Consider the following 27227-nt stretch of genomic DNA (forward strand, 5'->3'; position numbering starts at 1 on the left):
TAACATAATTGATATTTATTAAAGTATTTTGGATTTTTTTTTGTTACCATTCTTATCGTATCTGATTCGAATGAACCCAATCATTGTGATCACAAAATTGTTCTTTTTAGTGGCTGTTTTGATGGTTCACTAGAATCGTGCACTCAGATCGCCGTAATTGTCTTTGTCGTCTTCTCCAAACAACTCGTCGTAGAAGTTCTCCGCAGCCGAGCTCTTACCTGATCCACCGATTGTCTTGCAACTAGCTAGACGACTAACTTGTGCCTGATCTGGAACGACCGAATATTCATACGGATAAATCTGGTCGCCGCCTGGCGGAGGTGGTGGGTAATACACGTGGTTACCGCATTCCGCTTTGAAAAAAGTACGTCTACAGTCACGTGGTTTCAATTCATGATCCATGCAGAACTCCACCTGTACGAACATATACGGAAAGTCGATGGGAAATATCGTTGTCACTAATAAGTACAACTTTTTACATCAAGTTTTGGTAAGCATTAGGGTGAGACGCTAAGTTATGATTCGCTGTGATAGGGATCCAAATCGAAATCAAAAAAAAAAAAAGGTCTTCTAACGTCATTATTGATATATTGGCCCAGTGTTTGTTGGCAGGAAGCCTGACAATTATAAGCAGCAGCAGCAGCAGCATAATTCAAAGAAGTGATAGGGATTGGAAAGAACAAAATCACTGTATGTATTTATAGCTGCCCATAGGGATCAATAAATTTTTTCCTCGTTAAGAGCGACATCGAAAGGTTCAAAACCTGAAGGGCATCCGTCGACAAATAATTATTAAACATATTAATTCAACTGCGTTTAAATACAATTAACTTGGACATATGAAGTTCTGTCAGGTTGAAATCGTTAAACCAATTAAAGAAATAAGCCTTGTTTTTCTTTAAATGGAGAAAAGGAGCGGTTAGCAATAATAAAATGTACCTCCTCAAGAAAATTGTTTGGTCGAGGACATCGTAATCGAACTCTAGCTCCATGGATCGTTTGAAGAGCTTCTTCGAAGCGCCGCGTTTCATACGGGTGAATTGATGGCACGTATTTAGCCTTCATCAGATCAACTACAATAGACATTTTCTTCAGTCACTGTGCGAAACAGAACTCTGCTTCATGGTGTGTACATCGATTGACAAGAACGCTTCGATGCGGACGTGAAATTTTACCAAAATAAAACTATATTTAGCTTTATTTTGGTACTTCAGGCATTTGATGTGGGGGTTAACGGCAGATGATGGGTGATGACTTTAATGACTAATGCTTATCTCAGACGAGGAAACAGGGATCACGGGCTCTTTACCTAAATGACACTTGCGGCGTCGTAACAAGCACCATATCAGAAATAGCGCTCTACTTCAGCGTAGAACAAGTTTACCATCGAAAACATGAAATGCCGAGCCGTAGTCTTCAATTTAAACGCCAAAATCCGCATAAAGTAACATGAACAATACGCCTATGATCATACATAATAGTAACTTGTTATATTTGTGCGACAAAGCAAAGCAATTCCTCTAGAACCAACAGAGTAACGCTGCGTATGTTAACATTTAATAAAATCCTAAATACCCAATACTGAAATACGGCGTAGTGAAAGAGAACCAATTCACCAGAACTTTAATTGTGAACGAGGTTGTGCATCCTTACAACAGCAATCGAAACTTGTTTGTTTACATTCTAAACTTGAATCAGGTGATTACGGTGGTTAAGCAACGACCTTCATGAAGTAGCGACAAAATCGCAGGCCTTGTTTTTCATTTATGACACACGCAACAGCAGCAAAGTGATATAAATTTATCTCTTTCATCACTTGAAGCATATCGTGTAATCAGACGAAGAGGTTATTATTTTTTTATAATCTTGTCGTTATTAAGCGAGAATTGTGCTACCCGTGCCTCTGCGCTTATTCTATTATCTTTCTAGTCCAGTGACGCTTGAAGGTTCAGCATAGAAATGCAGAATCGTATCTTATGCAGACACTCGGTCTTCACCCCCAGAACTTAGATGAATACAAAATCATATTGCCCTAATGCTAGTACTAATTTGTGTCTTAGATGGAAAAGTGTTGGCTCCTCTATACGCGCATGGCCTCAACTGCACTGGGTTTTTACCACGACAATTTTGTTAAGTGACGTCTCTCATGAACTGCAGCGTTTAGGGACAAAGGAATGATACATCGGTGACCTGTACGTTCATCCTTCTACGACCTTGATGAATATAGAATACTGTATTTGACGGCGCATACACAAGCTGTATGAAATAAAAAGGACTTAATAGTATTTTTTAGGATGATGAAACGGTAACGTCACTGCCTGATAGCTTGGGTTTCGCAAACGCATGTGTAGAAGGTTATATCCACGATACATCATGTCTAGTTCAGGTCGTCAGAGAATAATTACTAGAGAAAGATATTAAAATGCTTGATTGTCGTTCATTGCGCTGGCCGTATCTACTGTATAGTATAGAGATTATACGAACTCATCAGATCTAGTCGCTGGGCTAGATACAAAGCGGTCTGGAAAAAGCGGACAGGTGTTCCCAACAGCGAATAGCGGTCGAAGCATGTGCCATCTCGGCGATAATGGGCCGCCCAGAATTCGATATACGACGAGCTCGGCTCAAACACCGCTGGCCACATCCGATAGAGCTGAGGGCGGAGACTATGCGGAACTGAAATTAAGCCAATATTACACGCAAGCAGTTTGTGTGTATTGCAATTGACGACCTATAAGCTACCGACCTCCTTCAATTGGTAATAGTAATACTCATAAGCTATTTAGCTTTAGCCTATTAAAGGTAAACTCATCCACTGCGTAAACGTTAGATGGGGGTTGTGAGACGATATCGTTTACCGAAAATTTTCATGTGAGGTTTACAATCTCTTAGAGTTCCGCGGAGTTCTTTAATCGTCCAGAATGGACGGAGGGCTTCAATTCGACAAGGTGGCTTTGAGCTTATCTGGAAGTAGAACGGGATTGTACAAGATAGTAAAAACGCGTCCAGATCAACATAATATGGGCATAATGGATGATGCCGAAATGGCTTAATAGATAAAATCGGAGCGAAAAGAAATCCAATATGAATCAAGATTATATCTATACAGCACTTTTGTTGTAAAAAGTTCCTGACGGCCTTTTTCATTATTTCTCGTAGCTAAGTTCAGTTAAACGAGACAAATGTATATTACAGTGGGAAGAAGCGCGTACTTTCGAGCGGTTAGATCTGTTCGGCAATCAGATACGACCGGCCGGCGGAAACGCGTCGTTAAAAATTGTCATATAAAATTATTATAGTAACATTTACAAGGTATAATCCTTTATACACAATGAATTTCACTGTGGCTCACGTGCTATTTCCTTTCATTCTCTTATTTGTTATTTCGTTAACACCCATTCCAATCCCTACCATATGAGTGTACTAAGCAACGTAAACCTCAATAGTTCTACGAAAAAACGCACACACATCGCCGCGTGAAATAAACGCAACAGCGAGGAGAGATAACGTATAGGGACACGAATAACTTATGGAGTCAGTTGGTCAGCATTTTCGAAGCAAACTTGTGAGCACAGAAACCTAACAGCTTGCATACTACGGATGTAGCACAGTCTTTACTCGAACGGTGCGATCATTTTACCTCGTGGGTAGGCGTGGTGCAAACTCCTGGTAACCAGGTCATAACTAGGGTAACCGCTGGCTGAACGTCTTCTTTCCAAAAGTGTGTCTGGGCGCCGAAGCCCAACACATCCATGCCCCAGGCTTTATTTACTACTAGAAACAAGACCATAGAAAGCGTTATACAGCGGAGCCAGAATAGTTCATTTCTGCTCATTTTTGGAAGTGTCAGTTTTTCTTGTTGTCCGCTTTAATTTCTTGACTTGAAAAATTGGTTCGGTTGACAATACCGAGTGTATGATCGAGTTCTTTTGATTCGTTATCCTCTTTGCACAGATAAATATTGAGGTTATAGTGTGCGCGGTATAAAGTGCGCTATCGTCAATTCGCTATGAGGCGAGATCACTGACTTATCTCAGATACGGTTAGAGGGGAAAAAGTAATCAGCTGTGATAGAACTGCAGCCGTGAGCTGTCAGTTCATTATGCTTAATTTGCGTGAGGCACTTCTGGCAGGCCATCGGTCCTAACGAAAAAAAAACAACGATACAAATTTTGCAGTTGTAGTTTTATTGAGGTACGAGAGAGCGAGAGCCTCGCGCATTCTGGACGCTTTATGGGTAATATGTCCCTTGCACTTGACCAAAGTTAAATGTAGGGTTATAGTGGGAAGTTGGGTCGAGTTTTTCGAATTTACAAGGACCAAAGTGAACAGTGGATCAACCATTAAATCAAAATGGCGATAATGACCGCCATAATCGTATCAGCATTTGACGGGTACAATGAACGTACCTTGTCCTATCTCGTAGTTGTCTTTGTCCTTGACTAGACTAGAGTTTACGCGTGAGCTAAACGTCAAATGAGAGGTACCACTGTTGACGTCATCTTTGTTATTGCTGTTACGACGCTCCAGTCACCAATGAGACGACTCAATTAAACCTTCCTGGCAATAGCAGCTTCATTAGGACAATGTGAACAAGGCACTTTGCAAGGACGACGACTGTTTTCACCGCTCTAAGCTAGACGGAGCCAAGCGTTGTAAATGGCCCGTTTTTGTCCCATCCTTACCCCTGGCGCCTAGTACCCGCCATCGCTGTCCAGCACAGAACTGAGCCTCGTCGAACAGTACAGCAGGCAGCTTGGCAAAGTCCACTGAAGAGAGTTGGGTCTTAGCTTCAGTTATCGTCCGGAAAGCAGCTGGCAAGGCACTTAAACCACTTCTGATCCTTCCCCCTACAGTCTCATTTACCACGACACTACGTTCACGGGTTCGTGCCACACAGTCAAATCTGCACACCCCCATAGACCACCGCGCTCGTATATCAAACATTGGACTATGCGGCTGCTAGGGATAAGCCCAATTCCACCTACAGATCCAGCACGGTACGTTCGCTGGAGCTGCTGACGGTAGCTCTGTTGTGGGAATCGTGCTGCCGTAGGCCAAACATTCCACGTTAGAGCCTGTGGTGTCGACTTGTAAACGGAAAGAATGGGGTCAGATGTGATGTGAATGACGGTATACGACAGCATACATTCCCTTAGAGTGTCCTTAACAGGAACCAGAAATGGCATCGTTAGTAAGACTTGAGTTGGGAATTTGTGAGGGGCATTGTATATATATATAAATAAATAGAAGGAAAAAAATCGTGTGTTTAACGCTTCTTTTTTGTTTCTTGGTGGAATCTCTGACTGGCCATATTTTTTCTATTGCCAATTTAGATGTCGGGTTGCGTATGGGTCAGGCCGCACCAACTTGAGTTTAGTGGACTTGGGAATTTATCGATATAGACTACGTTCAAAGATGGATGCCAATTGTAGCGGGTGGCCATTGTTGCTCTTTCTGTCCAGTATTAGTGCTGCCACGATGGCGCTAGGAAATCTACGAGAATGGGCGGGCATTAGAATGGAGGAGAGTGCCGACCTCGTTAGTTTGTGTGGTTCCCGCTCACGATTTTCTTTGGAAGTGTATACAATTTGACTAATTGACTCAAGACCTTGTTATAGGCGAGCAATATCCTTGACCAGAACAAGTGCCTTACAAGCAAAGCATTTGCGTTATGAGACGTCAGGGCATAATCAACCGTGTCGATTTTAGCGGTCTTTAAACGTGAACAACTAGAAAAGTCTGACGTTTATATCCACTTATACAAATAGTTTGTTTTAGCCAAAATCTATAATTGTTTCCGGGCCTCAAAAACTTCACTTGAAAAATGTTATAAAGAACTTTTAGAAAAATTGTAACGCTCTTAGATGTAGCACGATATAGTACGATACATACTATTTTTAAGGGGCATAGTGTACATACTTTCCTTAACCTAATCGAGTCCAGATGCAAGTCACCAACGTGGATCTACTGCGTTAAATAAAATCTGCGCCTATACCAAACAGGTAATCAGTATTTCTGCATAACGAATGAGTAGATGGATTCAAGGGCGTGATCCTTCGTTCGTCGATGACCTCGAGTTTATTGTAGCACTGCGTATTCTCAGACATGTCCTATCGTGATACACTGCAGATCTTTATGTATTATACGAGGAGTTTCTGTTCCATTCGGTCAATAACTTTGGACTGCATTTTATTATTAAATAAACTTTATTGTTCTTAGAATGTCAAAACAACGAAGCGGTATACCTTAAAATACAGCCTATGCTTTCACTGTAATTTTGTGTGCATTTTATTACTATGATTCATACTGTATGAAATAATATTTGTTAATTTTACGCAAAAACGGCGCCAGCGTTTTAGTTCAGACTGTCACCTAGTATTATGGAGTGTAATTATAGCATATGCGCTCGTTAAGAAATGTATTATTTGTGAATTTAAATTGTAAATAAATGGATAGGTGTTTAAGTATCCTTGTCATACAATAAAAGCATCGATCGATCATTTACCAACAGCTGTTTATCACTTAACAAGTACGTTTTTCCTCGTCGTTAGGCGGAGTGCGCGCACCCTACCGAGTAGACAGGTGAATCCTTACTAAGTGGACTAAATCGTGCACGACGCCTCCAGCTCCGTTCACAAGCGACAGTCATTTTTGTATACATGTATCGTACATAGGTTCAACTGGACTTCTGCATGATAGCAACGATCTTATCGTCCTGAAACGATTAGTACGCTCCTACATATATCAACGGCTTCCGAACCGTCCATGTTCAACAAAAAATATATATCCAGCAGTAACCCTTAACTATGTTCTGCTTGTTTTCATTAGCCGCTAAAGCGAATAATGATTCATTCCCATGAGTTCATCGTAGTAACTTTTGCTCCTAATCCTTTCCGTAACGGTACTATGCTATGCCGCTTGACATATTTCCGTAATGAGGGTCTTCACGTTAGTTATTGTATATACGGACGTATTGTTTGTACAAGTATACACTTTTTTAGTCTTTCAATGTATCTTGACATGTTTCAATGCTACATAAAAACCTAAACCAGTAACCAATCACAGTCTGAAAGGTTTTTCGCGTTTCTATTTAGACACTGTGAGTAACTAAGGTCGAACAGTTTCAATCTAGGTCAGGAAAAACATACGTCTTGAAGCTTTACTTAAATTTAAGAACGTCAAAAATCAATGTATACTTACCTAAAATACTAAGTTCAGTATTGCACATGTAAATGTAATAAAGGAAAGTATATAACGCATATGTCCATTACATATATTAAATAAATAAACATGTTACTCTTAAGTGGCCTTTTAGGCTTTAGAGTCGAGAATCCTTATGAGTCATCCGATGAAAACACCCGGGCAGTTTTTCGGTCCAGTCGGAAATACCAACATGATATATACATGATGATGTGAAAGTCAACCCTCTCGTTCCATCATCTATTTTCCCTTTTACTCAATAATAGCCTGGGAAAGGAAAACGGGTAAGTCAAGCACATTGTATACCAATTAGAGCGCGTTTCCCTTACCCATAGCGGCTATAAAAACAGTATCGCCACATTTCTAACTGTCATCTCTTGTTGCTACAGTCAGTCTTAATCTCACGATATTATTTCTGTTAGTCTAAACAAACATGCTATGTAGAACCCAAAACGGTAGTAGAAGTAATAGTGCACGACTGCTACACACGGCAAACAGTGACAAGTTAGAGGTCCCTTGAGACATGTCTCGACCTCGTTTGCTGGACTCTTATAATGCCGTCCACTGCAAGGCGTATTGCGGCCACATTGACACGATGTCATCGTCATCGATAGCCTATACACCGACTCCACAGCACAATGGCTCTATAGCAACGAAAGGAGCATCCGATCCTTTCTCTCTGGCAAAAAAAAGAGGGCCTCTTTCCTATAACGTCATTGCCTTTTGTCATTTTCTTCCCAGTCCTCGGCCATGTTTTGTACTTTTCTGAAACATCTTATTCCTACTTCGATTACCGCTTCTTTTTGCCGAATCTTCTTTGCTCTTTCAGACAGACACATCAAAATAGGGAACGAAGGTGACCCCTCAGAAGGAAGACGAAGAAGTCACAAAACTAGTGGTGTCGACAATGACGACAAATTGTTGTTGAGCTTCAAATATATTATTGTGTGCGCGTTGATCATTTAGATGGGGTTCGGGCTAGACCAGCTCGGTAGGAAGTGAAGTTCGGTGCGGGACAAGATAGAAAACCGAGTGGGTGCAGTCCTTCAATCTAGAGAAAGGCGTAGGTAGAGCCCATTCAAAAATTCAACGTAGATTTTCGCAAGCTTCCTCTCGTCAGGCTATCGTCTAGAATGACACTGGGTGGTGGCACCGGGCCTCGAACAAGGACGAGAAGCGAAACTTGCTGCGCTCACTCAGTAATCCTCGTTTGTAGATAGGTCTCTGGGGAACTTTTCCCTCTAGTAACCATCTGACATTTTAAAAAGGCCGCAGAAAAAAGAATGTTGGTCTGACTGGTTGACCCGATCAGGTAAACGAAAACATGGGCCGTTATGAAAAAAAACAGTGGCCTAACCTAGACTGAGTTTTTCGGTATATTTCAAAATGTCGACTACTTGGTCCCTAAGAAAATTATTAGATTGTTTCAATGTGTAAAATTTTCAGTGGTGTACACGTCTAACTAGGCATACGAATAAATATGGTGTTGAGAGAAAGATGGCGGAACTTTAGCTAACGTTTGGTACGTCACGGCGCTCTACTGAAGCCCTGCCGAAATAACACAATTTTCAGTTCCTTTTTTCTAATGACTATAGCCTAATCTCATTTTGACCAATAGCGCTCGTAAAATACGTGCCTCTCAGCTATTCATAAGATATTTTACATGCATATGTACCATGTTTACTGGACAGTATGAGTGCTAAGGTCACATACTGCCCAGTAAACTTCGCTACCCTATGCTATGACGACACTAGCAGCTGAGACCTCTGACTGACAATCACATTGCATGCGAGTACAATATAACATAACACTCGAGCTTCTGTGCACCTATGATAGTCGGATCTTTTTCAGGCTGTGGATATGGTGCCCATGCAGTTCTTGAACGATTACATAGCCCGGCTGTTTATACAGGTGTTCCACCGCGGACCCTGGCATATACATGTGAGTATTTGTACGTACATTCTTCCGTTTAGCATTCTGAACAACTACACGCCACAGATCTAAAAACCTTTTACTAATACCAAAACGTACACAGAAATTATTAAGCGAAAATGGCTCACTAACTATAGAAATCTACTTCTATGAACATAACAAAAGGAATTTCCTCCGCTAAGCCTAGTTATTATTGAAAATATACTGGAAGATCAAACGTCTAACTTCGTTGCTTTCATAAATTGCTTTCGGTAGCAGATTGCACTGTTTAGAAAGTCCTAGGCTCGAGATACCTTTGCAAATCGCTTTCCAACTTATTGGTCCTACAAATAGGTGCTGTAAAACAACAGTAAAATAATCCTATAAAGTTAGTCGGCAGCCAAATTCCAGTTCAGTGATTTGCAATCGCTTGCACAAATGCTGGACCTGAGAGCTTCGTGCCTAGTGGGCTACCGACGGCGCATAGAAGTGATGCTCAGTTGATTCGTAAAAAACCTTTCGACTTAAAACCTTGAAGTAGTTGAAGCTTATAGCAGATAACGTATAATATTGTGGTTGGTCCCGATGCCAGTAAATTCTTAGGTATTAAAAGACGACTGTATTTGCCCCTGTAGCAATCTTCTGCCGAGACTTTTCTACTAAGTAAGAACAGAGATCGTGTTTTTTTTCTATGAATTAGCTGTTTGAATACCTGTTTGTTAACTACTATACAATCGTTTGCTTAAAATTGTGTGTTTTGCGCGGAATACTTAACGCTAGCTTAAGGGTTATATCTATAAGAGATCTAGGATTAAAACTGTATATAAAATAAAGACGTTAAATTGATGTCGCATGCAAGACGCTTGCAATTGTCAGCTGCTTGTCTTATCAGTAGGAGTGTAAACCTTCACCAGGCCGCTCAGGGACAATAGGGCCTGTCAGATATTGGATAGCAAGTGGTAACGAATGGAATCAACAACATTTGATTAATCCTCAGCTGTGGAAAAATATGAGGTATAACCCGTGCTGACATACGCCATTTCTAGCATTAGAGCATGTTAGCAACATACGATTTTTTAGAAACAGGTACTAGCTTAAGTATGCAACATAGTGTTGGTACCTCGAAGCAATACTTCAATACAGTGTACAACGAGTTCAGCTAAAGTCCGTAAATGAGATACGAGGCTTATTTCCTGAGTACTCCATATTCAAAGGAAAAATTTATGGATACTATTCTCTTAATGGCCAAGGTCAAGTGCCGTCAACGACACTAACCTGTGTGAGGAAATAACTTCATTCATGTAATGCATATTGTCGACAAGCTAGGTTTTTTCTTGGCGGGTTCTCTGTCTGGAGTAGCTGTTAACTGCGGGCTTCGGAATCCCTTTGGATATTACAACAAAAGCCGCAGAGTACGCGTACTCTTCCTTGTAGCCACGGTACCCTCATTGACGCCTTATCTCACTCATCTTTTGCGATGAAGGCACTTTTGCGTGAAAAAATCTTTATAAACACCTCTCGCGCGTATATTCAGACCTGTCAGATCTGGTACCCCTAATACTACACAAATATGGCAAACTCAGCAGCACTATCCGTTATTATGGTGTCGATAGACCTTGTAAAGTCTCAAACGTTTTACTTGATTTGAGTTTTTCGTCAAGTTTTTTTATAGGGCCAAACCAGCTACGAAGAAAGAAATTTTGCCGTTTTGGGGTCATCCGAGACGGATGCTTTGGGATCATCACAGCACCAATGTATGTATCACTTTTATATAGTAAAACCGTATTTTATACATTGCTACGCATGGATCTACACATAGCAGGCCGCCATAGTTTTCATCGAAAAATTATTTTGACGTCAATTTGCGTGGAAGCATTCGTAAGCTTAGCTCTCCAACAGAATGATTGGGTTCCTTAAACCAAGCGTTACCCAAAACGATCGATAAGCTGTTCGGAGAAATAGATAACGGTTCTCTTGAGAACCATTTACGTAGACTACTGATCCGCGTCATGCTGGCCATTAGCCTGCTTAAGTTTGAGACACGTGGTAGTCTTGGGCGTACATACCCTTTGTTTGGTCCTCGGTCATAGCCATCTGAAGCAATGCATAACGGCAGCACCAGACGTAAAACTCGACACACTGGGGTTGCTGATAATTTCTATGAATTTACCATTCACAAGAAACAACTTTCTTTTTTTCTAATTTCTCACCGCGATCGCACGCAATCACGATGCGTAGGAAAACCATGTTGGATCTAGTTGACGCTACAATTTACCAAAAGGATAAGTAGGATAGTGACTATATATTCCAAAATCTTGTAGAACTAAAGAGGGATGTGCTCAATTCTACGATGCTATCTTGCCTTGCTTCGATCAAAGAGAGCTTCACCGTTCGTCTCTGCTATCAAAAAGCCACAACAGAAGCATCCCGTCGTGGGCAGAACCTGTTTCTCATGATCGACTTGTGACAAGTAGACAGGCAAAAACGTTTGCCCCACGTGTCCTATGTCAGCATTTTAGCAAAATATTCACGCTAGGAGTTTACGTTAAGCATACAAAGGAGAACCGCAAAATAGAACCGTCCTCGAATCTGGGCGAGTATGATTTTGCAAAGTATTTATTCAGCGGCAGAGCGCTGTAACGACAACAAAATAGCGCTTACAATATACATTTATTAACACGACCGCTGATTTAAAATGATGTGGAACCTTGCCAGATATTAGCTCCCCGAACCAAAGGCAAAATATATAATAATCTATAATGACAATCTACTTACAAGAAGCCGGCTGCTTTCGCTACAACTATCTCCTAACAACGGACTTTTATACTGACAACAACAATAATAATAATAATAATGCACGTTGAAAAAGAAATATATTCTACATTCAATATCGTTCTACACCCGTATTGCAATACTGTTCCCTCTTACCTAAGCCTTTCTACAACAGTATTCCCTCAATCTGTACCAGCAAGTCTTCCCAATGTGTTTTATCCGTGCCAAGCTGAGATAATGCAGAATGAAGGATGCAGCTGTTGCTAAACTCGCTGTCATGAAAATCGCTTGCAGTAGTTATTCGTTGCGTTTTTTCCTTTCGGTTTCCCGGCCACGGATCCACCTAGCTACTATTGCGACCACGGAATATCGTTGCACCATCTGTGAATTATTGCTATATGGCTGTAATCGGTGCTCTAACCGGCACCGAAATCGAGTTACTTCACGAGGCATGCCTTCAATGGCTATACCTTGAAGGCGTTGAGTTTGAACACATTTAAGACCGGCTGTTCTTGTTGATATCAAAGCTTGTTTCAAGCAAGATACAACAGGCGGGTCGTCCGTATTTCATCGTTCCAGCATGTACATATCCAACTGGTCCAGACTCTGATGCCTATTCAATGGAAGTAGAGACTGAGCTTATGAGGGATCACGTCTCCGCCATATGTGTGTTACGGTCATAGTAAGTCTGTCGATTTTGTATCATTCAGGTGCAATAGCCGTCGTTTGTTGAAATATTTCGTTGGCTCGTAGCTGTCGAGCGACAGATTATCCTACACAGCAGCTCAACTCCAACATGCGAATGTTAATTGGCACAATGGTAAAGTACAGGAAACAAATATATTGTTTTTTAGCTGTTATTTACTAAGTATCAATAACTCACTACATCCAATCCAGCCATATTGATCTAAGAAGTGCACGGTAAATAAATACGTGCCTTTTTTTTTTAATGCGCCGCGGTAGTTATCCACCTTCCGTACTTAGCTTTAAAATCGCCACATTTATCCAATAGATCTGGGAAAGTAATTACGGTATATCAGATATTGCCAGGTCACTGTGTCGCGTCTGATTTCCATGGTTTTTCTACTAAAGGGGCTTCCTTAGACGTAACAGGAAACGAAGGTTTAAATCAGGTCTCATCGCAGGTGTTCTACTACACTAGCAGGAACCTCAGTCCACAGACGGCTGCAACACCATAGAAGACCTCATGGCAAGTTCGGATGAACGAATGAAAGGTCCATCAATAAAATATAGGTATACGAGGTAAGAGGTGCTTCTCGTCTTTCATCTTCAGTGGTTAGAAATATGCAGTTTCAAAATTTCGTGTTTTTCGACCTATTTCTCTACGCTATCACGATTATAATATTAGTAATTGTACTAGATGATTCTTATATAAGTGCTGAGCTCTAATGCCCGTCAACCTGACGTCCAGTCTTAACACACCGTAACCATAGAGCTACCATTACATGTAGCTCTCAACTTGATAGGCTTGATGTTCAAACATGTTTTGCGGTACAAAGTTCATAGCGAAGCTAACCACCGGAACGGAATATTTGTTTTCGTAAAAAGATGAGGCTAACTTTCTGAAATAGAGTAAAGAAAAGCTGCAATTATTTGTGATCTTTATAGCTAAGTAATCTATACAAAATAGACGTTTCTTTTTATAAGAACGATTTATGAGAAATTTATTTTATATATCTATAAAGATAAAGCCGAAATCTCGATTCAAGCTCCATCCAGTAAAGACGGCGTGTACCATCTTGTATAATGTGCCAACTATCAATTCATAATCAATAGATTTCTGTCGTTTTTTAAACGTACGCTGACAGAGACGCGATCGGTACATTTGATTGATTACGATCATCAATCTCGGCGACATAAGGTTCATGTGCCACTTTTTTGAGCCAAGTTCCTACTGCTGTGAAGTTACATTGCGTTTATGATACAACCTTACCAACCACTACGGTCATACCTGTCTACCGCATTTCCTAGTCCCGCACCTCAATCTTCAAAACGAAGCAATCTCTGATTTACGCTAGTGACATGGATTTGCCTTTGTAGCTATAGGATCAAATAGTCTGCTGGTTTTGTAATTTTACTGATCGCGCCTCTGTTCCTTCATAACCGTTAAGGCACTGTAGCAGTTTACGTTGACAGCATTTTCTTGTTACTTGATAACACAGTAATTTTGAAAAATAACTCTAATTAGGACAGGTTTATTTTCGAGCAATTTCATTGGAAGGCTTTGATCGGTCGGATAATTCTCTGGGCGCAAAAAGCCAATGGCGTCGCTCGTTCAGGTACCTGTATCGGGCATACTCCTCAAAACTGAAAGGCACTTTTGTAACGAGTTACGTTATGACTATTCTACCGTTGTGATAAATCCCCAATTATAACCCCCCAAAAATGCGACAAATCGCTCTAAAATGATACGTTCCATTCTAGTTGATAAATCTTTAAACGAGCAAGAGCAATCGAAGTATCGTAAGTAAATCTGTGCCTATCTTAGGTTTTCTCTCTTAAAGCTAATCAAAGGCCAACAAACCAACCTATTGTGTTGACAATATATACATGTATTTACACAGGGCATGGAACAAGATTGGCAAATACAGAGGCAAATTGCATCTCCAAAGAGAAATCACCGACACGTCAGCCATTCTAAGATGTCGAACTAGACGGACGTATTGTCTGTCACTGTTTGTCAACAGCTCTTCTTATACACATGTACCTGCCTATACCATGTTCGCTTGGGAATGTAATAGATAGTAGAAATAATGTTTTGACTTCATACTAGGCGAAAAATAAGAAAGTAATAAGGGAATGGAACCGAAATCAAGCAATTTTAGTCTTATAGCAATATTAACATTTGCAAGTCTTTCGGTTCGTTAACTCTCGGAAGGTTGCAACCTCCTAAGCCCTGCGGGGCTGCACAGTGGGTATTTGAGCTAAATCGGTGACAACAAACTATTGGCGCTAAGCAAAATGACCCCATTGCTTGAGCGTATGCGACTTCGGACACGCATATTACTGCCAGTGGTATTACATATCAGAAACAATCTTTAGAGACAAGAACAGCGCATTACGTAAAAAGCTGATTCTGGTCCATAGGGTCGATGTGGCCTATTGATTGTTGTGTTAACACCTCTTGAAGCACGGCGTGAGAGCTTTCTTGCAGAAAAATATATATATATATATATATATATGCTTGACAGCTGAAGTACATATACTTATTAACCAATTCGATAGAAGCTTTGATGGCTTGAAGAGTTATATTGCCAAGATTAAATCAAAAAGGTTCGTTAAACACAACGGTTACCATAGTAAGAATAGACAATGTACTACTAGACACCTCTATTTTATAAATTAAGCGTGATTTAAGGCAACTCATTCATGATTGAGGAAACGCTTGTTGTGAACGCTTTATCTATTTTGGTTCATATAGAGATATAGGCTACATAGGGCGCTAATCAGAATTTTTTTGATGAACTTCAAACCATCCAACAAAACTAAAGCGAAAGTGTTTATGTGAAAAAAATGTCATTTTTTTCTAAGAAAAAACGACGTGTCATATTCAATGCGTGCAAATCTAGCTAAATTAAAAATCATGATTGGTCTTCATGAAGTTTTGCTGGACAATGAAGTTTGCAATAAGCGCGAATTGTAGTAACTGCGACCAATTTTTCAAAGTCATCTTGACTGCGCCGGAGATTATTGTGCTTCTTCACGATTGTGGTACGAAGTGTGGTACTATACGTGACAAATTACACCGCATAGTCGTGTTCACCCAGAGTGGACTGCTTTTTATTAAATATATCGTTTATTCTTGGCAGCACGCTATCACAATACGGTCGACACGATTTCCCTCTAAGGAAGCTTTATATATGTTGACGAACTAGCATAAAAATAAAAAGTCTCACTAATAATACTGACTAATATTGACCTCTATGTAGGTCAATTTCTTCGATTCTTCTATCACTTAAGCAATCGATGTCATGCTGTTTCATTGTGAGCAAAGCACAGCGACCCAAACAGCCCCCAAAACAGCTATGTAATATACCTAACCGTAATGACTTATAAAATGCAAATTACTTTCGGCCTGTTTCAGAAATATAATACTGTAATAGGTAAATTTGTGGTAGGAGAATAACCTATTTTGTTTCTTTTTAATTAAACACAAATTAGATAAAAGATAAATCAAAATACTTTTATAAATAATTTCACTTTTTAAAATTTAATCGAAAAAAAATCGAGCAATCCGATATGCCCCGGGTGTCTGACCTATACACATCTCGAAAATTCTGCCACTTCGATAATACAAATTTTCAGAAGTAACATTCTCTTACAGAATAAAAAGAATGCCCCCCCAATCGTCTTACTGTCACCTACATCTACGTACCTCTCACGTAAATGTGTTTGGCATGCATGTACTACGGTTTTCTTAGATACTGGCGTATTCACGCTCTAATTAATTACTTTTGTCATATACAACAAACATTAGTCACTCATTAAATTCATCGTAGACGACCCCCTCCTACGCGAGAAATATTATTACTAATATTTCGTACATCTACCTAACGCGTTGGCCTTCCACAAAACTGTACAAAAACAAAACCCGTGCATACTTCGTGCGAATCACGGGTACCACCGTTACGTAAGTGGCAACAGGACGCCTAGGACTTCGTTTGAATAAAGCGCGACAGGTAACAAACACCCCTTACTTTTGCTAAGCGACTGGGATATTTTGTGCTTACAGAAGAAGGTGTGGGCGGGTGGGTGTACACGGATGGCGCAACAGTTGTACAAGACGAAAGTTTAGAGGAAAGAGTTACATGAGGATTGGAACCATATGAAGCGGGTTGGAGAGAGACACCAAAGGGATCAACGTCATTTCAATGCCGTTTGAGTGCATCTCTAAGTGTTGACCGTGGCCTGGCGAGTGGCTGCAGTCCTGCCACAGTGTGATGCCTCCATGCCTGTTTGAACGGCACTTACTATATGTTCTCTCTCCCTCACTTTTAAATGTGCGGCTGTCTGTGTTCAGTGACCTCACGCGAAAACATCTAAAGTGTGATGAGGCTTGAGCCCTTTGAGAACCAGGCGGCCTCTATACTCAAGCCTCGACGCCGGCGTGTAGCGCTCAAGGCAACAAAGAAGCCTAATGTCATTCCCACATTTTCTCGATTCAGCCCCATTGAACAAATGGGTTGTCCTTTATAACCGTACCCAGTGCAACCGGGCCTGGCAACCCAGCTTTGGGTTGCTGTCGGCATATTCGACTGCTCCTGCTTCTGTTCATGCCGACGCTACCGCCACTGCCGTGTCCACGGCACGGGCGGCCACAACCAACGCCAAGAAGGCGAAAAAGATAACGCCTTTGACTTTTGCGGCTACAACAGAAGCCTGTGAACAAGCAAAACACGAAGAGAATACGATCAAAGAGAAACAGCCGCAGGAGAATGACGAGGATGAGAAGCGAACGTAGATCATTTTCCTTCATTTCGTTTGCCCTGTGTTCACAGACGCCACCGTTGTAGCAGCCACCGCTGGCCACTGCTGTTGCCGGCTACAGGGGACCTCTCCGCGACCTGTAATCAAATTGTCACAGCAGCACTCTCATTTCCCATATACACTTACGGGAGACACTTCCCTGCTGCGGTTAAGCGGAGCAAACCCCCGTTCCACCCTTTGTCAGCCCCCGAGTCCGCAAGCCCACACGCGTGGCTTCGCCTCAGTCTAACAGTAACTCGTCTCTTGGCCTCACTACAATATAAAATGTAGCCAAGCCTGACTTAGCGCCTCCTCTGAGCGCCCCTTTGTGTTGAGCGCAACGGTCTACGCACTTTCGCTTGTGTTATGTAAATTCGACAGTAACGATACTGCCCGTAGTGGTACTGCCGCTGCAAATGATGCTGAATAACGGGTCTGGAGCAAAGACAGAAATAGAAGCGTCATATCAACGCGATAATTTCCTCGAATCGTACTGGTAAAGCGCACAACGCTGTGAACGGAACGTCAACTGAGGTGAAAAGGAGAAACAAAAATGAAAACAATAGAAAATGATGACTGCACTCGAATGGTAGGCTTAATCATAATAAAAATTGGGAGCGAACTGACGAAATGAAAGGAAACAGGTCGATTATGGCAAGGGCCCAGTGGAAATTCCGTTAGTTACATGTTCACCAGTCCTTGTGCAAATTTAGATCATAAACTCATCCTGCATGAGTGTTCTATGTAAATACGAGAAAATAAGTTTCAATAACGAAGGTAAAGTACAATAATGCTACGTGCGTAACAGTTGAATAAATTATATCATGGATAAGTTTACGAATAAATAGGTGACAGTTTTCTGCATCACAGTGATTATGGGACTATATGGGTCGAGCAACGGAATCAGCCCAGTTAGTTAACTGTGTAAAAAAAAAGGCCACCGGACCATGTACAGGACCTTACGCACTTACGGTATAACCTAAAGACTTGTAATTTAAAAATCTTCAGCAAGATGGTTTTGTGTGTCAAGTTTAAGGACTAAGTGACGAATAAGGCATGTTTTCTTCAATCAGTAATCAAAAAGTTCGGAATGCCCCTTTCTCAAACTGAAACAATCTTGCTTTGTTTGGCCTTTGTGTAAGGGCTGCGATGTAACCTAAATCTGGGCAGACCGCCGGAGCTGGATTTAGGTTACATCAAGCCATATCTGTATTCTCGCTAAACAAAAAACTACAGTGTGAAAAATTGCTAGTACTGTAACCTATCTATCTATAACCTTTTTTGCAACATTGACATTATTTGTAATCACTTAATTCGTTTCAGAGGCAGCATGTGATGTACGCTTTTTAGCACTCCATCTTTGTTTTCTAAGAAAGAAAGCACATGTACAAAATATATTACGAAGCGTAATTCACACGTGCGAATGTTTCGAAGTTTAACTGCCAATAACAGACAGGCAGGTGAGTACCGCAAGTATAGCGCAAGAGTATACCGCAAAGTATCTACGCGACCCAGTTGGTTCCGGGTTGGCTGGTACGTGACAGAAGTTCAACACTTTTCTGACCCTTTTATATATATATATCTTTTTCGTTTACAGCCACACATACTCGTCTAATAAATAACTGTGCCCTACGCATCGAGATATATACCATAAACTGTTCATAAGAAGAGATTCAATGAAAATATTTGCCATTGCCTATAGGTCGTACACACACCGTATCTGAAAGGCAAGCTACGGTTCTAGTAGAATCGCAAGACCTGCATGGCTATTGATTATCCTGCCACAGAAGCAAGGGCTTGGCGAGTAAGTGACGCGTAACATTGTGGCGTTTCTTCGTATATTGATGGAAACCTCGCCAAAACTTAATGCAGTGGGTCGTACGTAGCACGGTACGTGTTATAAGGTTGCCGTATGGTCTGCCGTTGGCAGTGGCAAGAGCCAGAAGAAAACAGTCCGTGTCCAGCAAAGCGGAATCAGCCTAACAGAGAGCCGTAATACGTTTAGTAATACTTTTTTAATCAACTTGAGCTGCTTTTCATCAGTGATTTTGCATTTTCGCTGACATCAGTTAATTTGGGATATACATGACCGGTATTACCGACTTTTTGTTAATGTACGCAGTGAGCTTCTATTTTCAAATTTTAAGTAGACATTTTTTGCCCTATGTGATTTTATGTGAGGCAAATCGTATCGGTTAAACCTCAAAACTACGTTGTTCCCATAGAACACTGAAGGAATCTTACCACACAAATAATTTCATCTGCTTCACTTACCTTCCGTTAAGTGCGCATGCCTTACCTATGAGGATACAGCATTGCCATCTGCCAATGCCTGAGTACTCAAATACTGAACAATAGGCCAGCTAATGTAATCCTAAGCTAGTAATAGGAACCGGCAATTGTCTCTCAATTATAGGCTGTCTGATAGTGTTCTATGGATTTGGTAGCTTTTCTCCATTAGCTCATTCATAAATGTGACCAAATCCTTTAAGTGTGGCCGTATATTTCTGCTTCTTACGTACGAAGAGGCAGCGCAAAGAAGCCCCACTGACTATTTAGGTCAATAGGCTAATACACAAGGCGTGGCCAAAACCTTCTACACTCAAACCGGTGTGCTACGTACTATGTACCACTTATAGACTGTAACGGCCTTATACACTGGACCGAAATAATGGCTATAACGTTGCTTTCTAAATAAAAGACGGTAGACATAATGGCTTGGATATATCAGATTATTGGACGAATCATATAAGACGTTATTTCGTAAGAGAAAGACCATAGCGATGGCGGCATCATGTAATATACTGAATATATTTTTAATGTTTTTTTTTTTTTGATAGGCTGCCAAAATATGCGTCAGAGGGATATGGTAATGTGTCAGTGAACAAGTTTGGAATATTGAATAAGTCTGGAAATTTAAATGGCATGGGCATTAGCAAATAACCCTTAATTGTATTAGATGGTCAATGAACTATTGAGAAGCCATTCTAATCGTTTGACGCCAAAAGAGTTAAGCTTATTTCCATGCCACTAGGTATCACTTCGTAAGTTTCTCGCAGGTAAGATAACACAGGAGAGCGATACCAGGGTGGATCTTTTTTTGAAAAGGGTCGCAGTAGACGAGAGTCCCCTTTTTGACTAGACGTATGCTTGTCATGATGAAATTTTCATTTTCCTTATATCTCGTTGATAGCTGTGTAAGGACCATCCTTTTATTAATCCCTTATATACGTACCACTTAAATCATCGATGAAGCCATAAGATTAGCTACAGAGAGTTCATTCATTTCAAATAAAAAACCGCTGCGCGTGACCCCTTTTGTTTCATAATCGAAAATAGTATTTGTAACATTATAGTTGTCCATGCATATGGCTAACCCGACGCTGTATTTCGAATTGTACTTAGGCTGCGCCGTGAAAACGATCGAGATCTTCATCTTAACCATCCATTGATGCCTAACAGATCATTATGCAGCTATCTGCTTTTGATATATGCGATCTTTTTTATGGGGGTTGAGGGCAAATGCACTATGCAGACCATTACAGCCGCGATCCAACGTGTAGGCTTCGAAGAGCAAAATACGACCAAACGGACCTGTCGCCTAGGTAATATGAATTAAAGAGCTTAAAATGTAGTTATGCATACGTATTTAAGTAATTTGTATACCCTGGAATCGAAGACCCTTTACGCAAACCTAATTTCCTATCAAGTGACGTCCAGACAATATAGTTTTTGTATCTTTTTTTTTTTTTGAATCTTTTATCTTAGCGATTATTGAAGTCGCTTGTTTAAACTAGCTCAACTTCGGGCCCCTAAACCTTACTACCTGTAGTACAGGAAATGTCTAAAGTGTTAGCTGCTTTTATGGATCGTTGTTTGCGTAAAAAATTTGCGTAAGAAAACTTAGGTGCTAAATGAGATCGATTTGCCCCGAAAAAAAATTAAGTTTACCCAAAAGGTCTTTCTGTCAGCATCTTCAAGGTATAAGTAAAGCGTGGTCGATAGAAACGATTCTTTTTTTGTGAATCAGATTTTGGGGAAAACGTTATGGAAAACGTAGAAAGAATCGCTGGTCCACATATCGTGGCCATCATGTGTGTCGAATAAAGTAAAACTCCAATTTCGTAGTTTCTAATTACTGTATAGACAGTTTTTTTTTTTTTTTAGAGAATTTGAGCTAGAGATACGTTATTACACTAGATTAAAACACAGAATGCTATTTTCGTTGATGGAAAGGGATTAACGTATATAATACGCACGCCGATCATTTATATTTCTACATCTGTTACGCCGAGTAGCCTCGAGTCAGCCATGATATACTCCAACCTAGATCATTTTCACTGACAATTCACCATTCTACGGACATATATTTTCAGCTACCTATAGTTAATGACGGAAAATTCACACTAAATTCCATCAGCCGCAACTTGCACTAGTACAGCGATCGACTACGTCCGTTTTTGCTCATCCCCCATATATTTTCCCCCCATAATTCTTCTACAACTCGTTCCCTTCGATGCACCCTAACGGATACCTCTGCTTTTCTTTGCGAAGCAAGAAGGCTCGCTAGACAATAGCTACGTCGGATGAGTAGGTCCGCAGGTTCTAGTTCCTCGAGGTGGCCCGCATCACCAACTGCAAGCTCCTTGACTCCACCATTCGGTGAAAGAAGTGCCAGCAATATACAGGACGCCACCATAGTCGACAACGCCACAGCACGAGGAAGACATAAATAAGGAGGTAAAAAGCAAATTTACGTTTGACGTTACCTCGGTATGCGCTGGGTATGCGATGGGGTACCCTCATATTTACCAGGTAGGCAAGCCGACTGCCGGCAAGGTAGCAGCTATACATACAGACGTATCGATGAGTATATATATATGTAAACCTTGCTGTGGTATTGTTTGCGTCACTCCCCATTCCCCTCCACCTATAGCGTGGATGGCGGAAGAGCGCATTGCCCAAGAGCCACAATGGCGAATAGCTTCGCGTAATAGCTGGGGTTAGATAGTATATTGGTAGCTCTCCCGCTACAACAGCAGCAGCACAAAGCAAGCTCTTCATGAAAAATACGTCGTTGGACCCCGTCGCTACTACACTCTCCAATGCGTCTATTTTTTTCCACCGACGGGGGAGGTTGATGACGCCAATGCCCGATGTAGTCTCTGTAGTCATGACATATTTTTATGCTTCTAGATCGTGCTTCCAGGCGAACGCCTACAAAAAAGATCTGAGTTCGGGGTTGGCAGGAAAATAGACTAAGGGAGAGAATGGTCGTTTTTGAGATCTTTTTTTAACGCTCTTCCTTTTTTTCTTTCTCAGCGGAAGGGAAGAAGCGAAAAAAACATCTTCTTGAAACGACCTTCAGTTCAGAAACGTTAAAAGCGCTTCTCTAGTCGAAATGCACTTGCAAATACAATCTATGTCGACGCATGCCCATCCCGCCAGGCACGCACGCACGCACGCACAGCTGCTACTACCACCACTACTACTATGATGATGACGACCACTGCACGCAGATGTGTTCTCGATGGCTCAACAGACTGGAGACATTACGTTCACTTAGTATTCGACTAGAGGTAGCGAAGGTAAACTATATTTACTGATAGAAATATGAAGCACTGGAGTTGCGATCAAGAAGAACTGATATAAAGAAACAGTCATAAAATTGTCGATGAGTATCAAACGTATTTCATAGAATATGGTGCAACTATTTCATAACAGTATGAACTTTATCGCTGTGTCATATTTTATTTACCCTAATATATAGTAATGTTTATATATTTATTAACGAAACAACATTAATGGACAAATTTAGAAATGGATAGCGTTCTGCCAACAACTATAACTACTGCCATCAAACAATATACGTAAAAACTAAACAGTATACTAGCATTCCTGCTCTATGCTACACAGTATAGTATACTAGAAAAAAGACAAATTTACCCTGTTTGGTTTAATGTCGCACAGTGACTGGACAAACGAGGGGTAAATTGCCAACCGTAGTAAAATTAGCGAATACAACTTCATTGAAACAACAATCGCATCTTTTTTTTTTTCTGCACAGCAAATGAATTACGCCAACGCGGCGGAAGCGGATATTAACACTGGCAGGTCACGGGCAGTAGCAATGGAGATAGGCCAACCAACTAGTCGTTCGCGATTTCCGCTATTGAAGCATTGTATACACAGTTGCCTTTCTGGTCGACCTGTATATATAGTATACTATAAAAAGCTAGTCTGTATACGGTAGAAGTTGGGTTAACATATCGGTCTGTAAAAATTTACTCGTTGGCGAAAAATCTCGATGTGAACATCTATACTTATAGTTTGAATGATGATGATTGAAAGTCGCTGATTTTTGACTCAATTTTTGGTATCGCTCGAACGTTTATAGTACGATTGCAGATAAAAGTTGAATAGCTTCAAGTGTAGCACAGAACGCTACCAGTCTTAGAACTAACAGATTTTCAACAGACATTAGAAATGCTTTGTTAGACAGTATATAACGTATAAAAGTAAGACGCCCAAAAACGCTATGTGAGAAAAAGGGAGTAACTACAAAGCCAACCAGCGTAGATTGAAAGTTATAAAAGTGATCAAAAATGACTTGAACAGACAAAAAGACAGGATGTACTATTGGCGGAACATAAAAGAAAAATTCGTTAGATGCGACGACAAAATAATAATGAAGGTTGATCACAATCTGAAGAAAAAAAGCAGGAGGGGCTCGGAAGGAGATTATGGATAATAGCTAAAATTTTAAAAAATCTAGAGAAAATTAATGGATACATGTGCCAAACGAGCATGCTGTACATATGGTCACGAGATAAATTGACCATTAAGAGGTGTTCTGGGACGTTCGAAGGTCATGCTAATAGTAGGTCGTTTTAAGGATTTCGATATTTTTTATCGAGCTTTTGCTGCAAATCTACGAGAACTCACTACAGCATAGTTGTTTTGCGTAAATGTTTAACAAATGTATGTTACAAACAAAAACAGTGCGAAATGTAACAAAGCTATTCATTTATCGGCAAGACTCTCATCTACACACACATGAGTTATAGATTAAACTTTTGTCGAGTGCTGCCGTTGCCAGTTCAGCTTTTTGCTTCCTTTGCTAAGGGCGGGTTTGACAAACATCCCGTTCGAACAAACCTTAATGGTAGACTTAAAAAGGTCTACGTTCTCTGTTTGCAAAAGTTGATATAGACTAATGGCGCAGCTTGTTACTTTAGGCTTATAGTTAACAACAATAATCCCTAACTGTGTTTACCGCACTTTCACTATGGCCGAATTTGGTAGATCCTTTCGATTAGCGTAAAATCAAATTTTTATTTGGAAGTGACTATTAAACGTTAGTATTTTCAGAGAGAGGTTTTAAAGAACTAGGATAAAATTTGACATATTTTTTTTTAAAGTTTAAGAAAATGTGAGTTCTTTGACGACTTCTCATAACAATAATGGCTATATACTCCATATCTAGTAGAAATCGTTGTACTATAGATTGCATGTGAGGATAACAAAAAAATTAATTAGGGAAAACAGTTTTTTTTTGCGAAAAAGGTTTTTTCATAAGGTGAGATTAGACACAATATTCAATGTACGGTTCTATTGCCTTTCGAATCAGAAAACACTAGTCTTACATAGAATTTCACATAAACCCTGAAATAGACCCATATGATGAGTCAAGCTCGAAGCAGTATTCTGCACCGTCTTTACATTGTGCCAATGATTTAACGCTGTTACAGTAAAATCAGTAAGGTGAGTTTAGTCTTTACGATCATTATGATCTTAAACCATATATGAAATGATTGATTTTAAAACATTTGAAATGAACAAAAACAAGTTGAACTTAAATAGGTAACAGTTCTAAACGAAACAAAAGTACCTTCAAGTGCGTTCGAAGGCTATAAAGAAATCGGACTTTTTTTTTCGATTAATCTTTTTAGCTAATCCTGTACAATATTTTTCTGTGTTACCTTCCATGTGAAGGCACATCTGCCTTGGTTTTGGTTGAATTCCGGAAAAATAAGTGATAAATGTTGATGACTTTTTTACAAGTCGGTACGAGACTATTCCCTATTTGGTTTCCCCCGATACGCATATATATATATATATATATATATATATATCTTTAGAATGAGGAATCTTTTTCCAAAATGCGTCAAGAAATGTTAATGGCAGACGGTCAAAAGTAAATCACACTTCGACTTTAGTCGGCCTGTAACCGCGGGACACTTTCATTTCATTCGAAACCACAGAAGTAGCAATAAAAGGAGCCGCAGAATCGCGAATGAAATCCTTTAATCCTCCGAACTCATCGACTCCCACGACTGGTTCCTCCACCGATGGAAACCACCTTCATTGGTCTCATATCCCGCAGTCAAGCTTTCAAACAATGGCTTAATGAGTTTTCCTAGACGTTATTTTTTTTATCTTGGTTTCATCACCATATTTTTAGATAGGCACTGTTGATTGACAACCCTTTATTGTAGTCCTCATGCTGTACGGTACGATGCTGAATTCGCCAAAGGCTTTTCCCCCTGCACTCTTTGTTTGGTCACTGTTATGGCAAACTGCTCAAAATTCAACAATCTACAATTTCGTTGTGGGATTACAAGAAGTTGTGGAAAAAATACATCGACGAAAATGTCACCTTAAGGATAACCTTGGATCCCCATAAGGATATTAGATAATCGAATAAATACTGTGTTAGATAATGACTTTGCGCAGCATGCATCTATTATAGCTTGCAACGTACGACGTTAAGTCTGTAAAATGCTAAGTAAGAATATTATATTAATATATATATATATATATATATAGGAAAAAAGTCAAGAAAAATATAACATTTCAAGAAGCGATCTCAATTTTTTGTGTTTTGACGTTGGGTGAGATGACTTCTGTGCATTTTCGCATGGATTTAGTTTTATTCTCACATTTTTCTTCATTTCTTAGGGTCTCCTTAAATCACGTCGGCTGCATAACAGCGCCTTACTGAACTACTTCGTAGATCATCAGAGTTCGTCTTTACATTTAAAGGAAGTGCCATTAAATGAATTTAAAAACACGCTGGTCAAATAAGGACCGCTTAACATACATGCATTAGGAAAAATATCGTCGAGTTAAAGAAATATTGTTATTAAACCTAAAAAAACTCAAATACATTTGAATAACTTACGCATATGTACGACAACAATGCGTCAATTACTGTGTGAACTGTAGGCTAAAATCAGATAGTGTCTTGCGATTTCACAAGTAGGTATGCAAAACATATAATTTCTCGCGTCTTTGTTAGCCATCTTGCTCAAGAACGTATCGTCCACTTTGTCATCCGAGAAGACTCCAAGCGGCAGCCAATGACTCTACCCTATAGGCAATTTAAGATAAGAAATCGTTAGTACTTCTGCACAGAAACTGATCAACCTGTGATTAATCCCAATGATCGCTTAGTTTCTTGCGGAAAGCATTAAGATATCTACCGAGTTTTTCGATTCGTAGCCAATAATGAGACCAATAAGTCGCCAGCTTAGCCAACAATTTCACGACCACGTCTGACTAAAGTGATTCGCATAGTCTTCTGCGATTGCTCCGATAAATCTCAAAAAAACAAATAGATCGGCTTTTGTACTTTCTGGAACTCTTACCTCTCGACTATCATAGACCCCTCCTGATCGATACCGAATACCTTTATAACACTGTTTTTGTTCAAAGCCACGACCTACATTTAGTTGTCTTAAACGTAGTAACGAGCTCAAAGCTCGCATGGTGAGACAACGAACTGAATTTTCTTCAGTTTGAATTTCCCGCCATTTCATTGGGCAGAGAGACCCATGGCGCTTGACAAAACA

The 27227-nt window shown here is 40.3% G+C and overlaps 1 protein-coding gene across 2 annotated transcripts; it reads right to left on the reverse strand.

Moving 5' to 3' along the window:
• LOC111260179 (ribonuclease T2) lies at nt 1-27149 on the reverse strand. 2 transcript variants are annotated; one of them, XM_022832746.2, is made up of 5 exons: nt 27024-27149; nt 26558-26746; nt 2485-2676; nt 940-1073; nt 1-414 (listed from the first exon to the last, which is right to left on the reverse strand). In XM_022832746.2, exons 2-5 carry the CDS (start codon nt 26559-26561, stop codon nt 130-132), a joined length of 615 nt encoding a protein of 204 aa, XP_022688481.1. In that variant the 5' UTR covers nt 26562-26746; nt 27024-27149; the 3' UTR covers nt 1-129. The 2 variants fall into 2 exon arrangements, with proteins under 2 accessions (XP_022688481.1, XP_022688480.1); XM_022832745.2 differs by lacking the exons at nt 26558-26746; nt 27024-27149 and adding exons at nt 2859-2964; nt 3641-4013.
• Nucleotides 27150-27227: the final 78 nt, after the last annotated feature.

This window comes from Varroa jacobsoni, unplaced genomic scaffold, assembly GCF_002532875.2.
Source record: "Varroa jacobsoni isolate VJ856 unplaced genomic scaffold, vjacob_1.0 scaffold_408, whole genome shotgun sequence".
In the NCBI taxonomy this organism is placed as follows: domain Eukaryota; kingdom Metazoa; phylum Arthropoda; class Arachnida; order Mesostigmata; family Varroidae; genus Varroa; species Varroa jacobsoni.